The following is a 25383-nucleotide window of genomic DNA, read 5'->3' as shown; positions in this document are numbered from 1 at the left end:
AGATCACAGTGATGGGGTTCTCTGGGAGAATTTTAAATAACAGCCCAGCCTGGCTCTACTGTACTGGTCTAGGCTACGGCGCAGAGCCTGCAGGCTATTTAGAACACATCCCAATGGGTGAGAATATATTTTTAAGCCTTTGAGGAATAGTATTCCTATCAAGTGCTGCTTTTAACATTAACATTCAGAATCTATTAGAGAGAATAGGTTACATATGTCATGATAAAAGCTTTAAAGTCAATGGAATATTGACATTTTGAGAAACGCTCTTACTGCTTTCTTGCAGAGAGCTAGATGAGAAGATCCACTCTAGTTTCTGTAAAATATGTTTAACTAGAGCCAGGAGGCGATTAGCTTAGCATAAAGACTGGAAACAGCTAGCCTGGCTCTGTCTAAAAATAAGAAAAAATACACGTACCAGAACCTCTGAATCTCTAAATTAGTTTGCATCTTGTTTGTTTAATCCGTTTAGCCACGTAGCCTGGCTACTTCCTGGTTATAACTCCCCTTAAAACCACAACTTCTTTTACGGGGCAAGCTGATTATAAACCAATTTATGTGGAACCCTAATGCAAGAATGACAGACAAAAGTTTACTGATCAGTGATGCTTGAACACCATCAGACACATTCAACAGATAACTTCCAAAACGACTTCCTGACCGTCGCCAGGTACACAGTACTGACACATCAGCTGCTGATGGCAGATAACCTTTGACCCTCAAAGCAACAATCAGAGATCAATATATAGTAAGGCCGCCCTGCACAGAGGACACATTGATAAGTGGACTAACCCCGGCCATTTAAGGTCATGATACATCACATGTTTGCTTGAGCTCTGTGTTTTTCCGACTCTTTAATCTCAGATTTGTATCCTTGTGAAGCTTCTTCATGCCCATGTCAGATCATCTGCTGTCTACAATGTCACGAAAAGGTCTTCAGTCAGGAACCCTAAAAGATTCTGAGGTAATTGATTCATTTGTCTGATATCAGGCTCCTCTACTTGATATTTGAGCATGTAATGCAACTAAACTGCGAATAAAGATACGAATAAGGTACTAATGAAATATCAATATCTAAACCAACAATTATACTTTACTTCAAGCCAATATCCTGTAACAGTAAACCACCTCCAAATGTCTGTCTCCTTTCTAACACCAGTAGCTATTTGTATTATATAAATATTGCCTACCAATCTTGAAGTTGAGACAGCATTGGGATTCAGCCCCAAACAGTTGGTGCTCACTTACACAAATTTACTTCACAGCAGATGTTCTTTCTTCAACTGGCAGACATCTGACAACTTGCCGAGCATCTGCAGCTGGTCATTTACTGCTTCATTCAAAAACCCTTGGCTGTAAAATCCACAGACATCATTAAGCACGTCTGCTAATTTCTAAAACCTGAAATACAGCAGCGATAAAATTACTAAGGCAAAGCAACCCAAAACACATGTTTACTGTATATTAAAAGCTTCTAAATGTGGGCGGACTTATTACACGTTTCAATAGAAACCTCCACTCAGAGTCTCTTCTTCATTAAATTGGCACCCACTAAACATTTCAACCTTTATTGGAAGTCTCTGTGGATTGTTGAAGAATGTTTGGGCTTTTTGAAAGTCTCCAGACTTCTAATAACGAGTCAACTGAGCAAAAGCATGAACCACTTTGTTGATATGAAAGGAGTGCTCTGTCTCTTCTCCTCTCACTGTCTCTCTTTTTGTTTATCTCTCTCTCTCTCTCTCTCTCTCTCAATTTAATAAGGTCGTAAAAAGCACTGCATTTTATACATTCAAACTGTAGGCTGATGATTAACTATTGAAATGTATGTTATAAATGTCTCTCCCTCTCTCCATTTATATCTCTCCTCTCTGAGCCAACAGCTCTTTCTTTTTCCCACTATGCCACTAAATCCTCCTCTAAATCAAGTTGTTTTGCCTTCTTCAGCCCGTGCAGCACATGTTTCTGGACTCATAGTGACTCTCAGAACAAATTGAGTTTAATGGGAGTGAGGCAGGGTGAACTGAGGGGGAGGAGAGGGGAACGTGAGGGAGAGCTGTAAAGAAACACCACATGCTACTCCATGCCAGTCCCCTACGAGGAGAAAAACAGCATTACTCCTTCCCCCAAATCCAACAGTAATACGTGCTGGCAAGAATCAACACATACTCAGCAAATCACTGATGGCAAAAAACAAAACATCTTAACATTTAATGCAATGAGGATTTTAGTGAAGTGTTTCTTTCTTGGGTTAATTTAAACACTTTGTTTTGGAAATACAGAATTTTAAGAATGAATCTAAAAAGAAAACTCTGAACAATCCTGTTTGCATTATTGTGTACTAAAACTTTTTTGCGTAGTTACTGCATTAGGGCAGCTGTCAGAGAAATGCTTACTCCGTCTCTGACTTTCAAGCTGTCGCAACTTCCAGTATACGTCAAACACCACCCATCCATTTTAACCCACGTCTGGTACACACAGACCTGACTGGACAGGCAAGTCAGCAAACACACACACCTTTGGCAAAACACTAACATGAACACACATGGTTGGCATGCACCTCAACACTGTTTTTTCTGCCCTGCTCATGGTGCAATGTGCCGGTTTAATTAACTGGACTACTGTGAAGGTTCTTCTTAAGGCCAGCAGGGGACACACACACACACACACACACACACGGGCAGCATCCTTCACCCTGACTAGGGGGCCATGGAGAGAAAATTTATTTCCCTGGATGAGCATAGTTTGCTAAACGGCAACTAAAAAGGCAGAACATCTGCTGAAAATACTTTCTGGATAACTGCATATTGCAGCTATCAATAGTGTATATGCTTGCTATCAATGCAACGCAATTCTTGCCATTGCAACATTAAACAAAACTTACAAAGACGCATCACAGCAGCGCATAGGTTTATATGTAAGTGTGTGTTTTGGATCCTCAGGTGTTCATATCTGTGCGTATCTCCATGTGCACATTTTTTCCTTCTCCCACCTCGCTGACCTTTTAAAATGTAGCAGGATCCGCTGATCCAGGGGACTTACACAATCTCACCGGCAGATAAATGACTCCCTACAGCTATGAGGCTCCTCAAATCCCTCCATCCAGAACCAGTCTGGGCAATAACACCGATATCAGAGGAGTGATAAAACACTGCTCCTCGAGGAGAAGACTGTTTGCAAATTTTTTTTTTTTTTTTAAAGAATTGGCCCAAGAGAAAAGGAAAAGATCTTGTAGATGAACTAAAAAGTACAAAGGGCTTCGGAAGCAGAACTATAGTCTGTAACGTCAGCTTACACATAACTGCGGTGTTTAATAGTGAGACTGGGGCTCTCTGGCTGCTATGATTGGGGAGTAGAGACACTGGGGACATACAGTAGAAGAAAGGTGGTCTGGGGCCAAAGCCACACAGATAATGGTATGTATAGGTATTACTGAGATGTTGGGGGGTGGGGGTGGGTATAGGGTGAGATATGGGGGACAGGAGAGCCCCAGCACCTCATGCAAGCAGCTGCATGTTGGTGCTGAAGACTGCCAGGAAGCTATTGGGGGGTGGGGGGGCACATCTGCTTTGGCTATCAGGAGACCCAGTTGTCTCCTCATACACTTCAAAATGACTTGTATTTTGTTAAAAAAAGATTTGTTCTGGAAGTAGGGAGGAAGGAAGGACCAAGGAAGGATGGCAGAGCAGTAGGGAGGAAGGAAAAAAGAAAACACTCCTTCAGGAGAGTTGAAGCCATGGGGAACGCATGCTTCAAAAACAGAAAACACAGACGAAAAAAGGATAAAATCAAACCAAGGGTGGAGAAGAAAAAAATGGGGCTGGGAAAGAAAAGAGGGCTTTGCTTTTCTGTGAGAGAACCAGGCCAAAGCTTAGTACTGCACCAGGTTCCATTCAGACCAGACAAAGTAAATACAACTACTTGATGAAAAAGGGTAAAAATAAGCCAATGGATGGCAGAAAGAGTTCTCCAAGTAGGAGGGTATGAAGCCATGCCAAGTTCTAAAGATCACAGAGAGACAACAAGGTCTGACTTCCTGCACTTTCTGTTTTCACAACTGAGCAGCCGGCCTAATCTGACGGCCGGAGGCAGTTTGCACAGATCATCACAGCATTGTCAAACATGACGTCACAACTCTGTGTGTGGCGCGAAAGGGGTGCAAAAGAGAGAAAAAAGAAAAAAAAACAGACGACCGCTCATCTTCCCCATTAATCCTTTCTACTGTCATCTCAATCTCTCCCTCCATGTCCAGAGGACATCCAGACTGCTGATCGGGAGTAATAAACAAAAAGCGAGTTAACGTCCAGCTAATCAAAACGAGCGCTGGAGCGGGCTGGGCTTGTTCCTGTTCCTGTGCCGTCAAGCCTCTGGCCCGCCCTCTCTTCTCGTAACCCAAACCACACACTAATTCATAAATTACAAACAAAGAGCCCCTTGTGGTTTGGGAGGGACCGGGCCGGCTCTGCAAACTGGCGCTACAGCGGAACGGCTACGTGTCAATTAGAGAGAAACCTGGCTGACAGGGAGACGTAGGTGTGGACGCATGCGCACACACACACCAGCAGGCTCACACACTTACAGTCTCGCAAGCAGGGCAGCGGGAGCCCAGACCTACTGTATACACGTGTTTACAACACACACTCACACACCATTTGGAAGGCATTCTAAGCAATTTTGTCATTTTGGAGCCCAGGAACTGACTGCGCCATTGTCTGGTGTAATCGGCTCGCTGGTTTTCTCAGTCCTGTTTACGAGGGGTGACGTGTGTAAATGTGGTGGGCATGCACCGCTGGGAGTTACTGTAAGCCTGCAGTTGTGTTGAGCTCAAGGCAGGCTACTGTGGAAAAACACGCGTTGAATTGCAAGAGACATTGAGAGTGCATGTGGATTTAACGCTGAACATGTTTTCAAATTGGTTCAAAGGAGCCAATCGGCTGTGTTACAGTGAGAGGATGAGTCTGATTATCCTGGTTAAGTTTACAGGTTTATAAATTTATATGACACTAAACAAAATGTATTGATTACAAAATGATTTAAATCATTCGTGATCTACAATTGCTCAACAATCAATTTGTCTGCAACAACAACAAAAAAAAAACAGAAGATCAAATATCCAATCCACCTAATTTCTAGTCCAGAAGTCCAGAATATTATACTGTCCAAACAATAATTAATCAAAACAAATATGTAAAAAGTAAGACAGCACAAGAAAGGAAATATCATAGTCCCAGATATTTTAAAAATATCTACTGTTGGAGATAAATGTGACACTGATTGTGATTTCATCATTTCACCCAACACTACCAACTACTTTGGTCGATCAGTAAAAAATGAATGGGCAACTCTTTGTTAATTGATTAATTGTTTCAGCTGTTTTTCCAGCAAAAAGCAAATCCAACGCTCAAATGCTTTTCAGTTTTTTTTTATTATCATTAACAAGACAAGACGTCATCTCTGGCCCCGCTTATTGACAACCTTGCATGACTTTTTTGACGTTTCATAGACCAAACAATTTAGATTAATCAAGACACGATCAGCAGATTAACCGACAATGGAAGATGGAAGGAGTTGGGTGATATCTCTTCGGTGACCTCAAACCCTGCTCTGAGTGCAGCACCAGTATTTGCATTGTGTGAACGCCTCGCAGCCACTGTTGGTTTTACTGTATTATGCACCCGGTGGTTAATTACAGTGGAGTCAAACTCCTGCCAGCAGAGCCTGCTCTCTACCAGCAGCTTGTTAGGAAAAAACACTGACCATCTATGGAAACACACACAAACACACACACACACACACACACACACACACACACACACACACACACGCACACACACGCACACACACAGACAGAGACAGATAAGGATGCATGAAAAAAAAACAAGTGTCACTGTTCCTGTTAAAGGTACCAACACTGAGTGACGTGTTATCAGGTATCAGTCTAGTCAGGTGTATTGTGTGTTGTCTGTATCTAAGTGATCTCACACGGCTGTTACTTCATCTGTCCACAAGTGAAACTACAGTTCCCTGTCTGAGTCTAATCCAGTCAGTCAACCTGTTAAGTCCCCCTCTCAGCTCCTTAGCACTTGTTTCCTCATGTTCTCCCCAACACACACACACACACACACACACACACACACACACACACACACACTCTTCCAAATAATTAACAAACACCCAATTTATCCACTCATCCTTAACAGCGTGAGCTGAAACAAGAAGGACATTCCTGAGGGGCAACGCATGGTGAGGCATTTAAACTCCTCACCAAACAAAAGGTAATAACAATCTTATAACAGATTCAATATGCAGGACTAAATACTTTTAATCATTAAAAGTGCAAAGCTTTTAAGACTGTAAACAAGAGGGATGCTCCAACTTCTTAAATAACACAAGACTCACACATTTCAGCACAGATACCAACGGGCAAAAGTAGCCAGACTAAAGCAGGGAGATTTAAAAGCGTGTTCAGACAGAAGACGAGGGGACACTTACACACACATTGCTGGATGGAAAATCCTCCGAGTGTCCAGGCTAGAACTTTCTCTCTCTGAGCGTGTGTTTGTGTGTCTGTCTTGTCAAACGCTGCCCCCTCCTTCTCCTCCTCCTCCTGGGAGTAGCTTTGCCGTAAAAACAAGCGCTCACGTGAATAGTCCACCGTGTGTCCGACCACAATGAGAGACTATGGCCCCAAAAAAGGAAAAGAAAGAGGAAGGGAGGGAGTAAAAGAAAAAGGATAGCCCCTTTAAAAAGGTATGCTCCTTTATGGCGACTCCCCCCCCCTTTTTTTTAAGCCAAATGAAGTATGAAGAGAGTTTCCTCTTCTGTTTATTCTTCTCATCCAGAGAGAATAAGGCTTTTCTAATGCGTCTCCTCTTTTAGTTTCCCCTTCCTTCCTGCACTCAGGGAGAGAGAAAGTTAAACCCGGCTTTAGACAACAGGAATGTGACAGCAGGAGAGAGCGAGGGAGAGCGAATGAGGTGGTGAGGGAGAGATCGAGAGAGAGAGAGAGAGAGAGAGAGAGAGAGAGAGAGAGAGAGAGAGAGGGGGAAAGAGAGACAGAAGCAGGGACATGTAGTGTCCACCTACACAGCCCATTGCTGTGTGAGTGAGCAATCACAGAGAGGTAGAAAGGGGAGGGAAGGAGCAGGGAAAAGAGGAGGAGGGGGCTATGAGTGTATGCATGAGTGGGAGAGAGAGAGAGAGAGATGAAAAAGTTAAGAGTGCAGCTACAGGAAATGACCTGAGAATTTCATTCAGCTCAGATTGGAGATCTAGGACTGTGTGGTGTGTAAGAGCTGGAACATGCTGCTCCTTCATGGCTGCATATAAGGGAGCATGCGTATATGCCGCTCCACGATATAAACCTGTCAACGGTCTTTCCACACAGTTGATAACATGGTCTCTTTAATGTCTCTGGTTAAATTAGGCCATTGCCGGCAGTGTTGCAAATCAATAAGCAGGATTGCTTTATTGAAAAATTGGGCTTTTATAGACAAGTGCATTGATTTGTTTATCCTCAGATGTTTTCTTTGTCGATTTACTGGAAAATGTACTATATTGTGACACACAGTATATCAATATTGACATATTCCATGATAGAGAATTGAATTGTATAACATGAATATGGTTTTCCTTTTGTTTTCCTGACAGGAAGTTGGATCAACCAATCGGCTTGTTGGACACTCAGAGCTGTACAATGCATTGTTGACATTACTTTTGCCATTGTGCCCATTCATACCTGTTATGGAAAGACATTCATACACGATACAATGGTCCCTGTCTTTAAGTTGTGCTTGGAGAATGCACTTCTTGTTCCCTACAATTTTGATAGAAACATGCGAAATAATGCTGTGCAAGTTATCTTTTAAACATTTGTCAAGTTAAATTTACATTTTTTGTTTTTTGTCACCTGCTCAAAACATTTGATTTCATGAGCTGAACTTCCTAAATCCTGCAATGTTTCGATCCAGTTTGCTAGCTTGCAGTCGTTTCCTTCCCTGCCTTTCTTGGCATTATTTGGCTGTCAACGGGAACAGCGTGAAACCATCACCATCAGGAATGTGTATTGTGTTGCCCCGTGCGTGTGCACCCTTGTGTGGGCTCACTCTTGAAAGCATTACTCAGTAGTGGTCAAAAACGACACACTGTGACTCAAACTGAATAATTGTATTGATGAAATACCACATTCACAACAAGAAATATGCAAATGAATGTAATTATAATGCTTATTAATGAAACCAGATGGTATACTGACATGATCTCTTCAAAAATTGACTCCTCTGCAATCCTCTTGTTACCCAGAACATCGCTCTCTGCGCGGACCCACAGAGATGTTTAAATGTATCCTGCAGAACTATAATTCTAGCTTTAGATGCCCTGGGAAATTCTGGCCTTGGTTCCCACCCCATAGGCCGCCCCTCCACTAATTCTCCCCTCTCCCTTCCTCTCTCTCCCCTCTGTCCACCGCAGGAGGAAAACTGAAACCAGCCACAGACTGGAAAGCATTAGTGTGTCCCCCCACCCCTACGATTCAACACACTCTACATACAAAAGAAAACAAGAACTATGGATCACTAAAAGGAGTGGAGAGTAGTTTTCACTGTGAGTGAGTGACTCAGTGACAAAACAGTAGTGTACACAGTTTACAACTTAGTGAATACGACAAAGTTGGCAGCGACTTCTCGTCCAGAGCTTCACTTATTTTGCAGTTTCCAACCCAACAAAGAGGCAGTTGCTCATTTGGGAAAACAGGCCAAGTAAAAAACACCACAGGACGGGGGGGTGTTTGTGTGTGTGTGTATACAATGTTTGTGCATTCAGTTTGTGCATGTACTGTATAATCTATTTATGCGCGTGTGTTTGTATACATGTGACTGGATGGATGTTAACTTGACTGCATGCTCCTATTATCCAACATTTCTAAAGCAGACAAACAGCCTAAAGCCAAACGCAGAACATTCCTCCGCTCTGCAAAGCGCCTGCTATGTTGGGGGCTGGAACGGTTACATGGACATAAGTGGCTTTAACTAGCGGCAGCGGAGCGACAGACCCCAAAATGATCATCAGAGGGGCCTTCTTTCTCCCGCTCCCATACAGACCCATGCTAATCAGACCTACAGCCTCACTAGAAGTGCCACAGAGGCCGGGTCAAAGTGAGTGGTCAGTATTGAGCCAGTAGGGCGAACAGGGGGAATATAGACATTGATTTTCTGCAATGTCATGAGGCCGTCTGCACGATGATGATAAAGACCAACATTGCAAACGGTATCAAACATCAACAGTAAAGAGAACTCAAAGTATACAGTAGCATGTAATGAAAACACTCCAGTAAAGTACAAGTATCTGAAATGTATACTTGAGTAAATTAACTCAGTTCTGTTGCACCACTGGTCCTCGTTGATTGGACCATTGAAACCTTCCACATCCAAACAGGATACTGTATCATCACTGCGTGGGGTTATCTTGTGCTGCAGGTGATGATGCACATTTTGACATTTGCCAACACAGCCGATGAGCCTGTTGAACGCCTCAAAGGTTAGAATTGAGTTAATCATACTCAGTGAGGACTAAAGTTGGCTCTGATCCGACAGTATCACACAGCGGTCACCTGTGTTATCTGTCTGCATCAGTACAGCTCTCTGTTGTCGCTTCCCCGTGTTTACTAAGCAGTCTGTAGAGGGTGGAATCAAAACATCTGGCTGGCACACAGCCTAGTTTCCTTTTACAGCTTTTCTTTTTTCATTAGGACGCTTTTAAGATTTGGTGTCATGACACAACAAAAAGTGAATAGTGATGGATACCAAACTGCATCACTCAGCAGGAAAAGGAAAATGACTGAGCTCTGAGAAGAAGACGTTTAACTCACATTAGTTAAGGAAACTGTAGAGCGACAAAAGGCTTTGTGGAAGTTATTTTACACAAACAGGCAAAATGATTAAGGACCAAGTGTCCAGGTAAAAAGTTACAACAAATGTCTTTACTGTGGCAATCAGACATTTAGTTTTGCTAAAGTTCTTTCACCTGAAGGATTTGCTAGACGTTTGACTGCATTGCTAACGAGTACAAATTCTAAACATAAGCCTCAACCTCAAACTTTCTTTTTTTCTTGCATTGGAGAAATTGCTGTCTTTAATTCAAAGTAATTAAAGGGATAAACTTGTTCTGTGAAGATATTTAGATGAAGTTGTACTATATTAAATAAAACAACTTTAAAGGATTATATTATGATAACTAACAGAATTATGTCTTTTGGTTAAATACGCTGTTATTTAAAGCCTATGGGTTGTGTGACATACAGTTCAATGTGGGAGCTGCCACATAACAAACGAAGGGCACTGTTGTCAGTTCAGTGGATTGCTCAAAGGCACTATGACAATAGTATCTGCATAACTCAATCCCTCCCAATGACCAGACTCATATTTCCTCATATAGACAGGGACATGAACCAGTCAACTTCCAGCTCTAACCTCGAGGCTATCGCTGTCTGCAGGGTCGGAAATGGTGGACAGCATGGCGACAGAAGAAAAACAAGCAAGACAGATGAGATGAAAGGCTGCAGGTTGTGAGGGTGACATGGACAAAGAAACTGGGAACACTAAAGGGGACGGAGTAAGCCAAGAGAAACCCAAAAGTCTATGTGTCAAACATGTGAGTGGAGAAAAAAAAAGAAAGCAGAAAAAAAGGAAAAGTCAGTGAAGCCGTGAGGACTTAAAAGGGAAGTTAACACCTTGTCCATTTGGTTCAAGATGCATTATAATCAGATTAAACTTCTTACAGACTTTCCCTCAGGGCCAGTGACCACATCGGCTGGGTATTAAACTAGATTTTGTGTGACCACACTGCATTTAGCCAAGTAAGGTTGGGATTTAGCACGTTGCTGTTATTTGCTTGTTTGCTGTGCTACATGCTGCAGATACCAGATGACACAAGTCGACGAGACGCTGTGCAGGGCCAGACATCAGCTGACTGAACCTGTTGGCAAAGCACAGTCCCACAACCCTCTTGCGTCAGCAAATCACCACGGCAACAGTGTGTTCCCGCCAAAAATAAAACTCCCTCCTTGTTCACGGCCTGCTCTGGAGACCACACCCTGGGTGGCTTCCACCTTCAGCCAGTTACTTTAGAGAGTTTAGAGACGATGTTACACCGTACCAATCTAACTCAATGCCTTTTAAGGGCATTGGCTGAACCAACCATTACCGTTATTAATGCAACACACGCAGGTCAGCCGAGGTCACGTGAGAGTGTTTTTTTCTCGCAGCAGTGTTCCTGAGAGTGCCAGCTGCGGCTGTTATTCCAGGGTTTCTGCAGAGTCAGGTTTGTGTTACGAGGCTGGGGAGCATTCAGAGGGGCCACTTCATTCCTTTCTGCTTTCCTCTTCACTCACTAAAATCAGACACACCACGGATCACACTCGGGTCAAAGACCAAACACCTTTTCCTGGTTCTTGGTTTATTTTACAATGTTAAATCACCCAATGGGTGGGATGGGTCATACGCTGGATAATGATGCAATCAGAGCAAGAATCCTCTGACGTTATCACCAAACGGTGATAACTCATTTTATCAGGATACTTCCTGATGAACATCATACATCTATGACTGTGTATGACATTGCAGTAGCTTAATATTTGAATCTAAATGTGTGTTTTAGCTTCTGGTCCTGCAGCTGTAGGTTGAACTATAAAGGGAGAAAGAATGGGCCCAGCTGCAGCAGCTACTGCCTGCCTGCCTGCCTGGACTGCAGCTCCACACAACTGGGCCAAAATAAACATCTTCCCCACAGTCTCCTCTGCTGAAATGACATAAATGTGTGCGGGGGGAGTCGGAGGAGTGTGCGGCTCGCAGCGGTCGCATGTGTACCTCAAGTATCTTTGTGCATTTACATTTGTGTGTATGCATCTGTGTGTATGTCTGCAGAACCAATTGGGATGATCCAAACCCTCAAGTTTCTGAATTACATCTTCATCTTCCTCTACTTTCCCCTGTTACATCTAAATCAGCGCCCCCTCAGAGCGGCATGTAGGCTGCCAGAGCTTCCACTGCTCGGATTGTGTCCATTATAAATAGCAGTAGCACAGTTTAGTGACCACACCTCTGTCGATGCCTGCGGTTTAGTCTCTAAAAGCTCCTTCAGGATCCTAATTGCTAAAGGAATAGACGATGAAACAAATTAGACCTGTTGATTAGGCTTTTATCCGCCTGAAAGTCTTCTCTGCATGGTTCAAAGGAGGCTGTGTGGCTTGTTCCGGGTGATCCGTTACACCACGGTGAACACTCTCGAGCTAGGGACAGTTTAGGAGAGAGGCCTTGATATAAAGTCTGAAGCCTTAATACCTCTCAGGGGAGGAAGAGAACTGTGCTCTGTACAGGGAGGTCTGTGTCTGGGACTGACACAGGAAGCAGAGATGGATTCTTCTGGATATGATTCCATCAACATGGACGTCCATAAATCACATTTTTGTAAAATGACGTTTAAAGTTATCGCAGTGCTTCATGTTACAAAAGGCACACATAACATGCAGAGATCCCTCAGGCTGTATCTCTTCCTCACTCACAACGCAGAGGGAGGACGATGCTGCGGGGCTGCAGGACAGGCCTCAGAGGTCTGGTTGAGCAAGCTGTATAAATAGGACGCTTCCTACACATGACAAAAGACACACTTACACTACTCGTACAACATCAGCCAGAACTGGACTTTTTCCATCAAACACATAGATGGATACATTCCTGCAGCTTCAGATAGCGTAGGTCAAACCTTGACAAAGTAACCAACGCAACATTACAAGAAAGAAACTTCAAAGGGGGCATATTGGAACCTCGCTTTTGAAGAAAGTGCCCCGAGCAAGCTCATTCATCATTTCCAAACAGTTGCTCTGAGGGTAAATATTTCCAAGTTTACGCTATAGATGATTTGCGAGACAGAACTCATTGCTGCAAACTTGTTTTAAACTTCCTCTTGTTAAAATACAGGGCTGTCAAATGTTTAGAGCTGTGATCGGACTCCTGGCTGAAGTACTTTATTTCTACAAATAAACTATAGGGACTTCCTCCAGGGGGAGTGCATGGAAATGAAGCCTGACAGCGGCGGCTGTGCGGAGTGTGTGTGATCTGCCGGGAGACTGATGGCAGGTTCCGGGCCATTTGCTTCTGTGTTATTGCTCAGGAGCAAGTCTACCCCTGGGGCTGTGTGTGAGGAAGAAGCTGGAGCTCAGAGGGTTGATGGCTTTATAAATCACCGGCAAGCAGAGGCCGATAGCAAGTCCATCGTGGGAATCAAACATGTACTCATGCCTGCATGCGTGGTACACCTAAACACCAACCCCAGACGCTGTTTCCTACATTTATTTATTCTTGGAAAGCTGCAAAAGCCCCTAAAATAGCACTTAGACAGGGAGAGTTAAGGTTTTAAGTGAGTTAACACATCCTTCAGGCAGCGTGGTTCATTTAGCAGTGCAGAAACTCACACAAACACATTCACTTCATGGATTTTAGAGCAAAACTAAATCATATTTTCGAAGAAAAAAAAAAAGCTTACTCGAAAAGATAAATAAGTCCATAAATCTTGGGCTATCAATCACTTTGTGTAAGTACCACTTTTATCAGTCGGAAAAAAGTATTGCAAAGATCAACACACACACACACACAAATGTAACCAATCATGTGCAGACAGACATCCTCCGTCCCCGACTCCGACACAAATGGGGTCAATCCTACACACACTCGACCACCAATGAAAGAGGATCCCCCAAAATGACCACTTTGCTGGAGCCTGGGGCAGCCAGTGACTTCATGTCTACAACAGCTAGACTGATTTACTCATGTTCAACCCTCTCCACTCCCGCCGCAGCGCAGCAACCCCGTCTCTAATCTCTTCATAGGCGGCACATTTTGTTGAACATTTACACCATTCAAGATCTCCTGCATACCTCGCACATTTACGGACCCAACTCAGCACCAGAGCTGTTAGGAGAGCACGTCGTGTTATCAGTGACAGATAAGGGAGGTCAGTCAGAGCCAAGCGACTCCATAAACACAGCTGAATGGTCTGTGTGTTCTTGTCTGCGCTGACCGGTTGTTGCCGAGATAAAGGATGGATGGTTTATTGGACAACAGTGATCACAGTTTAAGAATTATAATTCAGCTCATGTGCAAATTCAAGCACTAAGGGCTGTGGAGGGACAGGCGGAAAATTCAACACACCCACAGGATTTGGTTAATTGACAGTCCTACGAGGGACATAATAGTGATTTTCAAGCCCACTGGAGACAGCCACATATTCTATAAATCCAAGCTTAAAATTCAGATCTCAAAAATCACATTGTAATGCAAATCGTAACAGTGATCCTGGTCTGGATCTGGGTCTATGTGCCAGTGACTTTGCTGGGTATGACAGGCTCCAGGCCATGGTGTTGATTGATCAATTCCTGGTGCTGGATAGCATGTGTGTGTGTGTCAGTGTGTCTCCAAGCATGGGGTTAATGTATTACAGCCTTGACGGGTCAGGATTAGCCCATGGGTGGGGAACAGATAAAAAGGAAGACCATCATTCTCCAGACGTTAAGTCAAAATAGAAGATACAGCGCCAAAGTTGTTTTTCTTAACCTAATTTTGGAGGTGTGACTTGAACATGGAAAATACATGAAGAAGCTTTGAACTTCATGTTTGATCTCCGCCTAACTTTTTCACTTCAGAAAAAAACATTTCTTCAGAAACCATTAATCGTCTACAAAGTGATTATGATGGTCTCTGAATGAAATCCTTAAATTTCATTTCTAAGTAAATAGAAAAGTTCTTCAAATGATTAATGAAAGTAGCCAAGACAACATTCTCACTGTGGGTAAGACAATACGTGGCGCCTGTATTGTCCACTGTTGGAGAGATCCATATAAGATAACACTAGACACCCAGCAGCGTTATCATCGTACCTTGAAAATAGATACATTTCTTCTGTGTAACAAAGCCTGTTTTAGAGCTGGTAGTTCTGAAACAGAGAGCTAAAACGTAGACAAGCAGATCAGTGAGTGGACATCACCTCCTAGTGGTAGGAATATTAAGCCCTCGGTAAAGGCGCATGGAGACTCACCACAGGTGTAGATGACACTGAGGTACTTCCTGGTGCCGGAGTAACACGGATCTCCAAAGTTTCTGGTGGAGGCTCGAACAAGACAGCTTTTCTTTCCCTGACAGCGGGCGGTCAGAACCTGCAGAGCCACAGACGACTGGCAGTCTGACAAAAAGATGGAGAGGAGGAGGTATTGAATTATTATCAGACATCCAGACTGATGAAATAATACAGTTGACCGAATTATAAATTATAAGCGGAGTTGTCGTTATTGCTTCTATATTTTTCCCCACTTTTAAAGTCCACAGGAACATTAAAGGAACTCACTTCTTAGGAAGGTTTCTGGAAAAGACTGTAATTTGGCACTAATTAAATTGGAAAAATGGATTAGTTGATTCATCAATTAGTCAAGCAACAAAAATATCCACTGGTTTCAGCTCCTAAAATTTAAATATTTGTTGGTTTTCTTAGCTTATAATAGGAAAATGTTTGTCAGACAAAACAAACATTATGGATAAGTCAAGGCTCTGGGATATTGCTGTATGGTGGGATTTATTTTAATTAATTAGTCAATTAAATAATCTGGAAAACAATCAATAATGTTAAAAAATGTCAGTTGTACCTCTGAAATGGAGATGGTTACTGTAATTGATAGTGAAACCTTCTATCAAAGCCTTCTGTGATTATGTCTTTCTCAGTTGTAAAGTTCAGGCAAGAAATATAACAGTTTCCAGCTGCTTATAAACTCTACCCTACGATGTAACTACTATTATTTCTTTGTTCTTTCTTAAAACCTCAAATTAACGAGTCACTACACGCACTGCTTTTATGTTCCCTATAATTGGTACCAAATTACATCGTTTTCCTTGGAAACTATTAAGAAATTACAGACAGGACCTGTAAAATAAAGATTTTTTTCCTATTTTCATACCAGTATGAAATATATTTTGTTAGCCAGTTTGAAAAGAATAGTGGTCATTGATCAATAGTTAGCCTAAAGGTTATGCTTAAAAGTCTATTTATCCACAACGCAGAGAGATAAACTGCTAGTGAAATGCTGATTTTACTGAAACTCTCGTCCAATTGCAATGCTTTTTCAGAAACCGAGTCTACATAACTGTGTATTACTGAAAGTTCATATTGCATATGAGTCTCTAAGGCCACTACGGCGACTGCTGCTACTACTACTACTACTGTCGTGTTTGATGGACAAGTAGCACTTTAGGCACAAAAGGACTACATGAGTCTCTGTCAGCTAGAACAGCAACACACACACACACACACACACACACACACACACACACACACGCACACACACACAGACACACGAGAGAGAGAGAGAGAGCAAGGGGACATCTCACACACTCCTTCCCATGAAAGCCTCCTGGTGGAGCCTCATCAGCCCCATATACAGAAACCTTACTGGGGCCTCACACTGTCTAAAGGATACCTGATCCATGATGTGTGTGTGTGTGTACGGAGACCAGACATATAGTAATGGTTGTAACTCTCATACATCATCGCTAAGCACCCTCCAGACCCTCTGTTCCGCAGCTCTCATCCTCTGGGGGATTGTGGACGGACTGATGAGGCTCTTTTTCCCACTCTCACTTCCTTCCGCTCTCATGTTAATAACGTGACTACAGGAGATGATATGCTGACCCGCTGGGCTTGTACTCTTCAGATTGAACTTTTTCGAGCTCACTTAAAGCCCGGTGTTTACTGTGTTTATGTTTTAAGTAAGGCTACAACAAACGGACAATGTTTATGAAGTTTATCTGCACATTATTCTCTTGATCAATCAATTAATTGTTTGGTTTAGAAAATAGTGCGTGTCCAACCTACAGACATATAACGATTTTAATGATTAAGCAATTAACAAAAATGTTTCTGGTGATGGACTGATCGATTAACTGACTCATCATTTCATTTCTGAAATCAGCAAGACATAGACCATGGTCCGTGTTGCTAGGACAAATACACTTCAACTTCAACTACATTGGCAAAAGGGAGCTGGAGATAAAATATCCCATAATCTCTGCTTCAATGTAATTGAGTGTTTCTAAAGACACCCAACCTGTGGCTGCAAACTTGCTGTTTAAATATTGTAAGTTCTGTTAACCAAACTTGAACAATGAGCCTAACTTACTCTTGTGGAATCAGTATTTTATGTTCTACCTATTTTGAACTTCTGTGACACCCCAAACGGAGGTGTGAGGAACGCTAATGAAGTCCTAAAGGACCTCCAGCTGAGTCTTGTGGGAATGTGGATGGGCCGTGGCTCTACATGCATGACTTCCACAGGTTCCCCATGGCCCATCTAACCCCTAAAAACAACAGAAGGAGATGAGCCTTTGAAAGTGGACACTGGGCCCTTGCAGTGTGGGCCCCAAAGAGAGACAGAGATCAGACAGGTAGAGAGAACAAGCTGGTTAAGGCTTGGCTCACACGTCAACAGGCCACAATGAATTATGGCACAGGTCAAAGGGCAAATGTCCCAGTCAGGAAGCGAAAGAGAGCAATCCAGTGCTCATGCACAGTGTTAACAGTGGGAATTCATTGAATGATCCAACTGTGCAGTCCCGTCCCGTGAACCTGAATCAACGTCTGGCCACTTGGACGCGGTCCGAAGAGGCAACCGGACACTCCCCAGCTGGAGCCGACACACTGGAATTCCCAACCAGGATGTAGGTGGGAAGCCTGTGGGAACCAGTGTAACTGGATAACCGGTCGGACGCCTCAAAGATTTGACCGTTCCCACTGTCACTTAAAACACAACTGGATTCATTGAAAGGGACTGATGATAAAAATCCCTTATGAGAAATTTCTGAGAAATACACTTTTTTTTAAATGCCACACTGCTCGTCTCAAAGGAGTTTCTCCAAAGAACTAAATGCAGCTGTTACTTTGGTGCACCTCTCACCATACAGACACACCTCTCTTCTGTCTTGTTTAGTGCAGTAGAAACATGTCTGAAACGTGCCCGCATCAGTTTTCACTATAATGCAAAATGATATAATACTGTAATGTGGTTGATAACAATATAATTGGAAGGAGGGGGTGTTCATTCCGGTGTGATAAAATAAAGACGAAGTACATTTTTATCAAGAAAAAAAAAGTAGATCAAATGACGATGACGATGCCAAAAGATATCCATGGGGTGACAGCAAGAAAAACAATTATTGGTCAGCAGTTGAGCACTGCTTTGTATCACATGCTGAGCCGCATCACAAGGAGAGGACAGAAGCAGCAGCATCGACTGTGCAGGGGTTATCATCGCTCTCAGCTGAGCATCCTAACCGTAAAAACTGGTGAACTGTCGGTGTCTAAAAGCCTTAATCCTGTATCTGTATCAACGTCTATGTGCAGATGCTGCAGCACAATGACCTATTGGTCTGGCCGATGTGCATTTGCTCTCCCTCTCTCTTTTCCTTCCCAGAGGGCTCGTTTGAGCTGGTGTGCCACGCTGAAAACCTTCCTCTTTGACGAGGGAGGCCACTGACAGACAGGCACCCATTAGCTGCAGCTTTGATTCCTTGACTGGGTGATTAGTTGAGCAGGGGGCCCATGGAAGAGGGGGGTGGGGAGAGGTAGAGGGGATTCAGTGACAGAATAAGACTTCTTGAGACAAGAGGATAGAGACACACACACATTTATTCTTTGTCCACTGGCTCTCCATGCATACATGTGCGCGCACACACGCACATTGCAATGTAGTTTAAAAGAGCATTCCTCAGGGTCTGACCTCCTCTGACTCTCATTAGCAGCTTTAATACAGACAGACAAGCATGCAACAGTCCTCTCTCTCTCACACACACACACACACACACACACACAAACACACACACACTTATTCTCACTCCGGACTGATCACACTGTTGAAGTTACTGCTAAAGCAGAGCCCTTCTAGAGTGAGAAACCTCTGCTAGCGTCATCCTGCCTGCTTTTAAGGTGTGGAGTTGATATGCCGCCATATACCAGCAGCTCAGTTTGTCACATCACTCATCCATTATGCATCTGACTTCCTGCTTGCTTGCCTTAAAACCAGCATCAGCCTTGGATTGCGTCCAGTTTCCCGACTGCCAAAGAATTTTCATAACATGACGGCATGATTTCACAAAGCCAAGATGCGACAATAACCTCATTCAATTCGAGCTCTTGTGCGTTGTGAAGGCTGCCTTTGAGTTTCACTTGACACAGAGCCCTGATATTGAGACTAGTGTGGGGTGTGTTGTGGGTGCAGCATTTGCTCAAAACTTTTTCCAGAAAATCCTCACAGCGAAGCTCCATAACAATCCTCCAGGTTTTCCACCCACGCACACCTTTCCTGGAATTTCCAAGACGACGGGCTGATAAATAGCAGTCATCTCCTCTTCTACCCTGACTCACCTGAGATACGTATCATTTGCTAGCGGGGCATGAGTCATTGTTGTGGGATTAAAAGTCTTTGTGTGACATAAAAGTGACTTTCAGATGCTGTGATATTTAGCTTGAAGTGACATGCACATGCCAAGTGCTTTCTATGAATGTCATTAATAACTTTGAGACCGCTCTCCCACACACAAACACATTTGCTGTTTAAGTTCTATTCACTTCAGCAGGATTTAATTCCACTGTAACATAGTGAATATTAAGTATCACAGTATACTTCCAGTCTAAAAGTGTCCAGGAGAACACACACAAACACCCTTGCACACTTGCACAAACACATGCAGAGAGTTCTCTTCAGCTGTGTTTGTAAGTTGATAGCCGGTTTATTCTCGAGTGAGAGGCACTTGGTACGAAAACAGTCAACCCCAAGCATGTGTGTTATCACTCACAACATGTTACTTCATATATTCAAACACCACATCTGAATTCCAGTCAGTGGGGGCCTTTTGCCCTAAAACCTTGCACGAACAGGTTTAAACACACAGAACTGTATTTTATCTAATCTATTCCAAAACAACACCAACATCCTGCTTCATATCTGCTCTGTATGCAGCAAAGTCAGACAGAAATGCAGATAGAGCTACTGAGAAGCAGCTTGCACCCTAACAACTGGAACAGAGTTCTAAAAGCGAAGCGTTAAATTTGACCCGCAGCTGTGCGTGCTCGGCTTTTAAAAGCTACTGTGATCATATGAGACACCGGTCAGTCCGTGCTCACAGTTTCAAACATCTTGCTGTGGGCCTTGTCTGGAGCATATACTCAAAAGTGAAAGTGCAACGGCCTTCAAAAAAAAAAAAAAAAAAAAAAAAAAAAAAAAGTAAAAGAAGCAGTCTGAGACTCTGCATGCCAAGCATGGGGGGCTATTTAGATGTCAAGAGGTGTGTGTGATGGTAATGGGGCAGATGAGAGAGGAGGGCTGAAGCAGGCCCCTTTGCTTTGAGGATTCTCCATCGCCGCCAAGACCTGTCCAACTCCACCACTCCCACCCCACCCTAAAACCAAGGAAGAGACGAGATCAAAGAGGTCTTACCTTTGTGCACACAGGCCCGCGTATCCACTTGTCAATCATATTTTTCCAGGGCTTTGGATTCAACAAGCAACCAGATAGCCTCTGTCTACAGATCTCTATGGTAGTAAATACACAGCAGAATTCACAAGCTAAATATGGTTTGTTGACCAAAAAAGCACATCCAGAAGAGGTTTGCTTTTCAGACAATGTCGCCAGCAAGCCACTGAGAAAGATCCACCTCTACGTGACAGGTGGCTGGTGTTGAATTGCAACCTCAGTCTAAGGATGAAACCTGCTTCCTTGCTGCTGCAACAATTTCCAGCTGCTGCACACTAATGTCTATCTGACTGAATCTATGCATAGTTCACCTGGGCAGGTGGGGCCAGCTGTGTGAGTTCAGCTGATGACCTCACAACAAGGCAGCAGTGAGGCTTGCCAACATGGTGTGGTTTAGGAGATTACTATAACCCACCTTGTTGGCACGTTCAAACTCACATTTAAAGAGACATGAAATCAAATTTGATTCAAAACAAACTTGCGCATAATGCGACTGCCAAGCCCAAGACTATTCAGACATGCACAGCCACAAACGCACGTGGGAGGCACCACAGCGCCTCAAATGGGAGAGTAAATAGAGGGGATAAAAGCAATTTCAAATGAACTGCTCGTTTCTGAGCTGTCACTCAAGACACCCTCACTTCCTGCTCCTAGTGACACGGGAGCCACATCAAAGACGGAGCTGACGGGAAATCCCACAATGGCACCTCTAGACTGTCTGGAACAGCCTGAGGAGGTGTTTGTGGGTGGTTGGAGTGTGGGTGTATACGCCTGTGTATGTGTGTGTGTATCTGATAGAGATGTAGAAAAAACATGCTGTATAATGTGTGACCAGGAACAACAAGGCGCTTGTGTACGTCCAAGTGTGCGGTCCATGTAGACACGCACAAGGTTAACAAGATCTGATGGTAAAACAACTTCTCCTCTGCTCTAATCCGGCTTTTGTACAACTGTAACAGTAGAGTCAATTTTCCATCAATGCTGGGAGAACTCGGCTACTGTATTTAATCCCGAGTCTGAAACCAGATCTCAGGCCAGCCTTGTCTCACCTACCTCGACATTCCGGGTCCACCTGCATGCGAAGGAGTGGCGGAGGTTGCTTCAAAGCAGACCTCAATGCTCATATAGTATAAAATAACACACACAGAGACGCACACAATGCCATTCTTTATATATGTCTCTGATTACCCGGTGACTGACGCCTGTGTCAGCCTTTCCACCCCGTCCTGTCACCTTTGTGACACACACACACACACACACACACTCTCTTCAGGGCATCTCTGTAGTGCATTGTTGAATTGGGAATCACGACAAATGACATTTTGCCTTCCCACGCAACTTTATACAAGCTGTTTTTAGCACACAGTAAACTCCCACCTGCTCTGGCTACTTATTTACAAGCACAGACATCAGTGTACATTTCCTTCTATACATTAACGAAACAAAGGCAGAGCTAGTTAAGGCGGAATAAATGAGCTGCCCAGTAAAGAGGCCAGGACCACCACAGTAGCTATGGTCATACTAATACTTGTCATGGATCCAAGCTTAGAGTCACTAACATTCCCCTAAACAAGGGTGAGGGTACATCTGGATATCCCATGCACACACACATGTGCATACACACACACACACACACACACACACACACACACACAGACACACACATACATACTTGGAGGGAACTCAATACTGTCCCTTTTCTACGGGCCAAACTCTGCGCTTTAGATGACAGAGACACCTGATCTACATTCCACCCCAATTCCCCTGGCAATGTGTGTGTGTGCATGTTTGTCTGCATCTACCCGAGTTCGAGTGGAGGTTTTATATATCCCAGCATGCTTTCTTAAATAACAAGATGAATACATGTTAAATAGTGATATATTTCTAAAAGTAAAGAAGAGTAATGGCAGTGGAACTGCGTAAACGGCTGACATTGAGGATGGCTGCGGCAGGCCAGTGTTTCCTTAAGAGCCTCTGAGGCAGCTGAAGCTTTAAGGGGAATTATAAAATCTTACCAAACCACAACAGCATCTCTAAGCAATATCACCCCAAGTCAAAGAAAATGAATGGAGGGATTTAACAAGAGTTATGAGCCTGGTAGTGTTTGTATTTCTCTTTGAGGCTCTGAGGTGCTCGAGTCCTGACGTGTAAAACTCATCAATAAAAAATGTTTTCCATCGGATGGATGCATAATGCCTCCTGGTATGATTTGCTCAGATATATCTTGGCAAAAAGAAACAAATCAAAGCCGAGAGTGACCTGAAGCTCCTCTCTCCGAAATCATGAATATGCATGAGAACGTTAGCAGGACAAGGAGACTCATTTTAACATCATGCAAAGGCAAATAGACTCGATTTGCATCCCCAGCTCGTGTCTTCATGTAAGAAATCTAGTTCCTCTCCTGACCTCACACTGACCCCAAGACTGATGCTATGAATGGAGCAAATGCTAAAAATGTCAACAGTACTGATCATATGATCAACACAGCAGCCTGGGACCTGATAGGAACGTCTTGCTGCACCAGAAACCAGGATTGGGTCCGACTGGCTACTCGTAAATCCATTTCTACGTTTGTTTGTTGAGACCATACTAAGTCCTTTCTAGCTCGTAGTTAATAAGTTGGCTTGATCTCCTGCTTAGTAGTTAGTAAGTTTGCTTATAGCTAGCCAACTAGCGAACTACTAACTATTACTGCTATCAAACTAGTGATTTACTAATCAAGTTACACTGCGGTGACCAGAGGTCTGGTTTCGAGCTAAGTGTCCAGAGTGCCGACAAATATCAGTAAAAATGTCCCTGTTTTCACCAATCACTACCAAATTGTAAAATTTAAATAATGTTATACTTGTTTTATAAACAATACATCACAGGTCTGTCAATCAATGTGTTGTTGTCAAGTGTGTTGCTGCGAGGCTTGCAGCTCTTTCTGAAAGAACCTGTCAGCACGCCAGCAGTTAGCTGTCATGACGAAGAGAAAGTGTCTTCTTTTCTGAAGAGCTCATTTCTATTTCAACCAAGTGATTTGAGATATTTGTGTGTTATTTTTGTGAAATCTAATTTAAAATCTTCCCAGTTTACATCATAATTAAACACCATTTTAAAGTGTCAGATATGTTGACCATATTTCATATTACATCTTTTGCTCTCCGACTTGCTAACTGGTCATATGTTTGCAAACTCACATTAATTGTGTCAGTGAGCTCCTTGCTACTCCTGCATAAATCTCCTCTCTTGCTACCCTCAATGTGAGCGTGAGAAGGTGCCTCACCTACTGACGGGGCCCTCCTGTGGTGCAGGGGACACTCCAGGGTGCCCTGTTGAGTCCGGCCAAACATGGCAGAGTAAACGGCGATCTGCATACCCCGTTTGCAGCTCAGCCTCATCCTCTCCTCCTCACAGACCACCTTACTCTCATACTCGTCTGGTGATAGAAGGACAGAGTATACAATGTGTGTTACAAATAATGAAAAACCAAAAGACCAGTTTCTTCCCAAAGGTTATGTTTACAATTTAAACAAATTGAACTAATGAAAGTTCTAGAGTAAGTTCAGTCAGGAAGACTATACTCTTGCGTGCCTATCCTGTAGTTTATTTCTCATACATCTGCCATTCACTCCTCACGCATGCTCACTCATTATTTCCTTGCTGTCATTGTTCAGGGCTGCCAATCATGATCTGTTTAGATCAGCTGGTCTCCTTCATCCAATAGCACAGCGACACACTTACATTGTCAGCTAATCATGTACGTTCATGCTGCTGTTACGCACCCCTCCACCTTCCCATCTCCGCCCAATCTTCGCAGATTAATCCGCTTCATCAACTTCATCATTCTATCAGCCTCATCATCAGCCACCACCACCACCACCACCACCACCACCAGTGTCTGGACTCCACGTGGGGATTTATCCTGCTGCTGCTTAGGGCAGACGCCCCTCGATTGCAAATCTCCCTGTTGAGTCCAAGCGCCAAAGACTCTGTAAAGACTTTATCATCACATATCATCTTTTATTTATCAGACTTGTCTCTCCTGATTGATTTATATATTAGAAGCTCATAGATCTGGAATAACTGCAACAAAATAAATAAATTGAATAAATAAAGCAATTCTGAATTTCAGAATAATCCATCTATGGCTACAATATTTGCTTTCTATGTGATTTGATCACTAAAACACTATAATTAACAAAATATTTGAGTTGGTACCCAATTATTCAGTTAACTTCATGCCTTGCCTTGCCGACGAGACATTACGTTATCCGTTCACTTTTAATAAGCACTGAAAGCAGACGACTGCTTCATTGAGTGTAAACAGGCAGAGACAGAGGTGGAGTTGCTCAGTGGACATGTAGAGCCATGCAGAGGCATTCCTCACACACATCCAGCCACAGTGACCTGTGACAGACAGAGCAGCTCTATACTGGCCAGCAAATAAAAACACAACAGCAGCCGCTTCTACGTCCATGTGGGGAGTGGAACAGGAATGCAGAAAGAAGCGAGAGCAAGAGAGCAGAGGAAAAGGGGGCAGGACTCTTGGTGACGGATTCACTCTTGTTTGCTTTCTATCCCTCCCTTTCTCCTTCACTTCCTCTATCCACCTCTCCTTTCAGAGGCAGTGATACCTGTCCGTTGCACCTCACTAACACCCCATGCAGCCTTTCTCTCTTCCCCTGAGAAGTCATTGGTTAAGTGACAGTGAACAAAGATCTGTTGATTGGCCCCGGGGTCCAGTGGAAAAGGAAAAAGTGGGGAGGGCAGGGGGGGGATCAGTGGATTAATGCCCACTTCTGGTCACTCTAGTGTGAACTGCTGCACAGCTCAGTGCGGCT

At 43.4% G+C, this 25383-nt stretch overlaps 1 protein-coding gene across 4 annotated transcripts in view; it reads right to left on the bottom strand.

Moving 5' to 3' along the window:
- Positions 1 to 25383, bottom strand: part of eva1aa (eva-1 homolog A, regulator of programmed cell death a) — a 64066-nt gene that overhangs the window by 17251 nt on the left and 21432 nt on the right. For 3 of the 4 annotated variants that reach the window (XM_031875477.1, XM_031875478.1, XM_031875479.1), the window contains 2 exons: positions 23826 to 23978; positions 15082 to 15225 (listed from right to left, as the gene is read on the bottom strand). In XM_031875477.1, coding sequence (XP_031731337.1) covers positions 15082 to 15225; positions 23826 to 23978 — 297 coding nt within the window. Of the gene's footprint in view, positions 1 to 6489; positions 6657 to 15081; positions 15226 to 23825; positions 23979 to 25383 lie in introns of those variants that run through there. The other variant, XM_031875480.1, reaches the window with a different exon arrangement.

Source organism: Anarrhichthys ocellatus, unplaced genomic scaffold (genome assembly GCF_004355925.1).
Source record: "Anarrhichthys ocellatus isolate YVR2014 unplaced genomic scaffold, GSC_Weel_1.0 scaffold91, whole genome shotgun sequence".
Lineage (NCBI taxonomy): Eukaryota > Metazoa > Chordata > Actinopteri > Perciformes > Anarhichadidae > Anarrhichthys > Anarrhichthys ocellatus.
The sequence above is the reverse complement of the archived record's forward strand: the minus strand, read 5'-3'. Positions and strand labels throughout refer to the sequence as shown.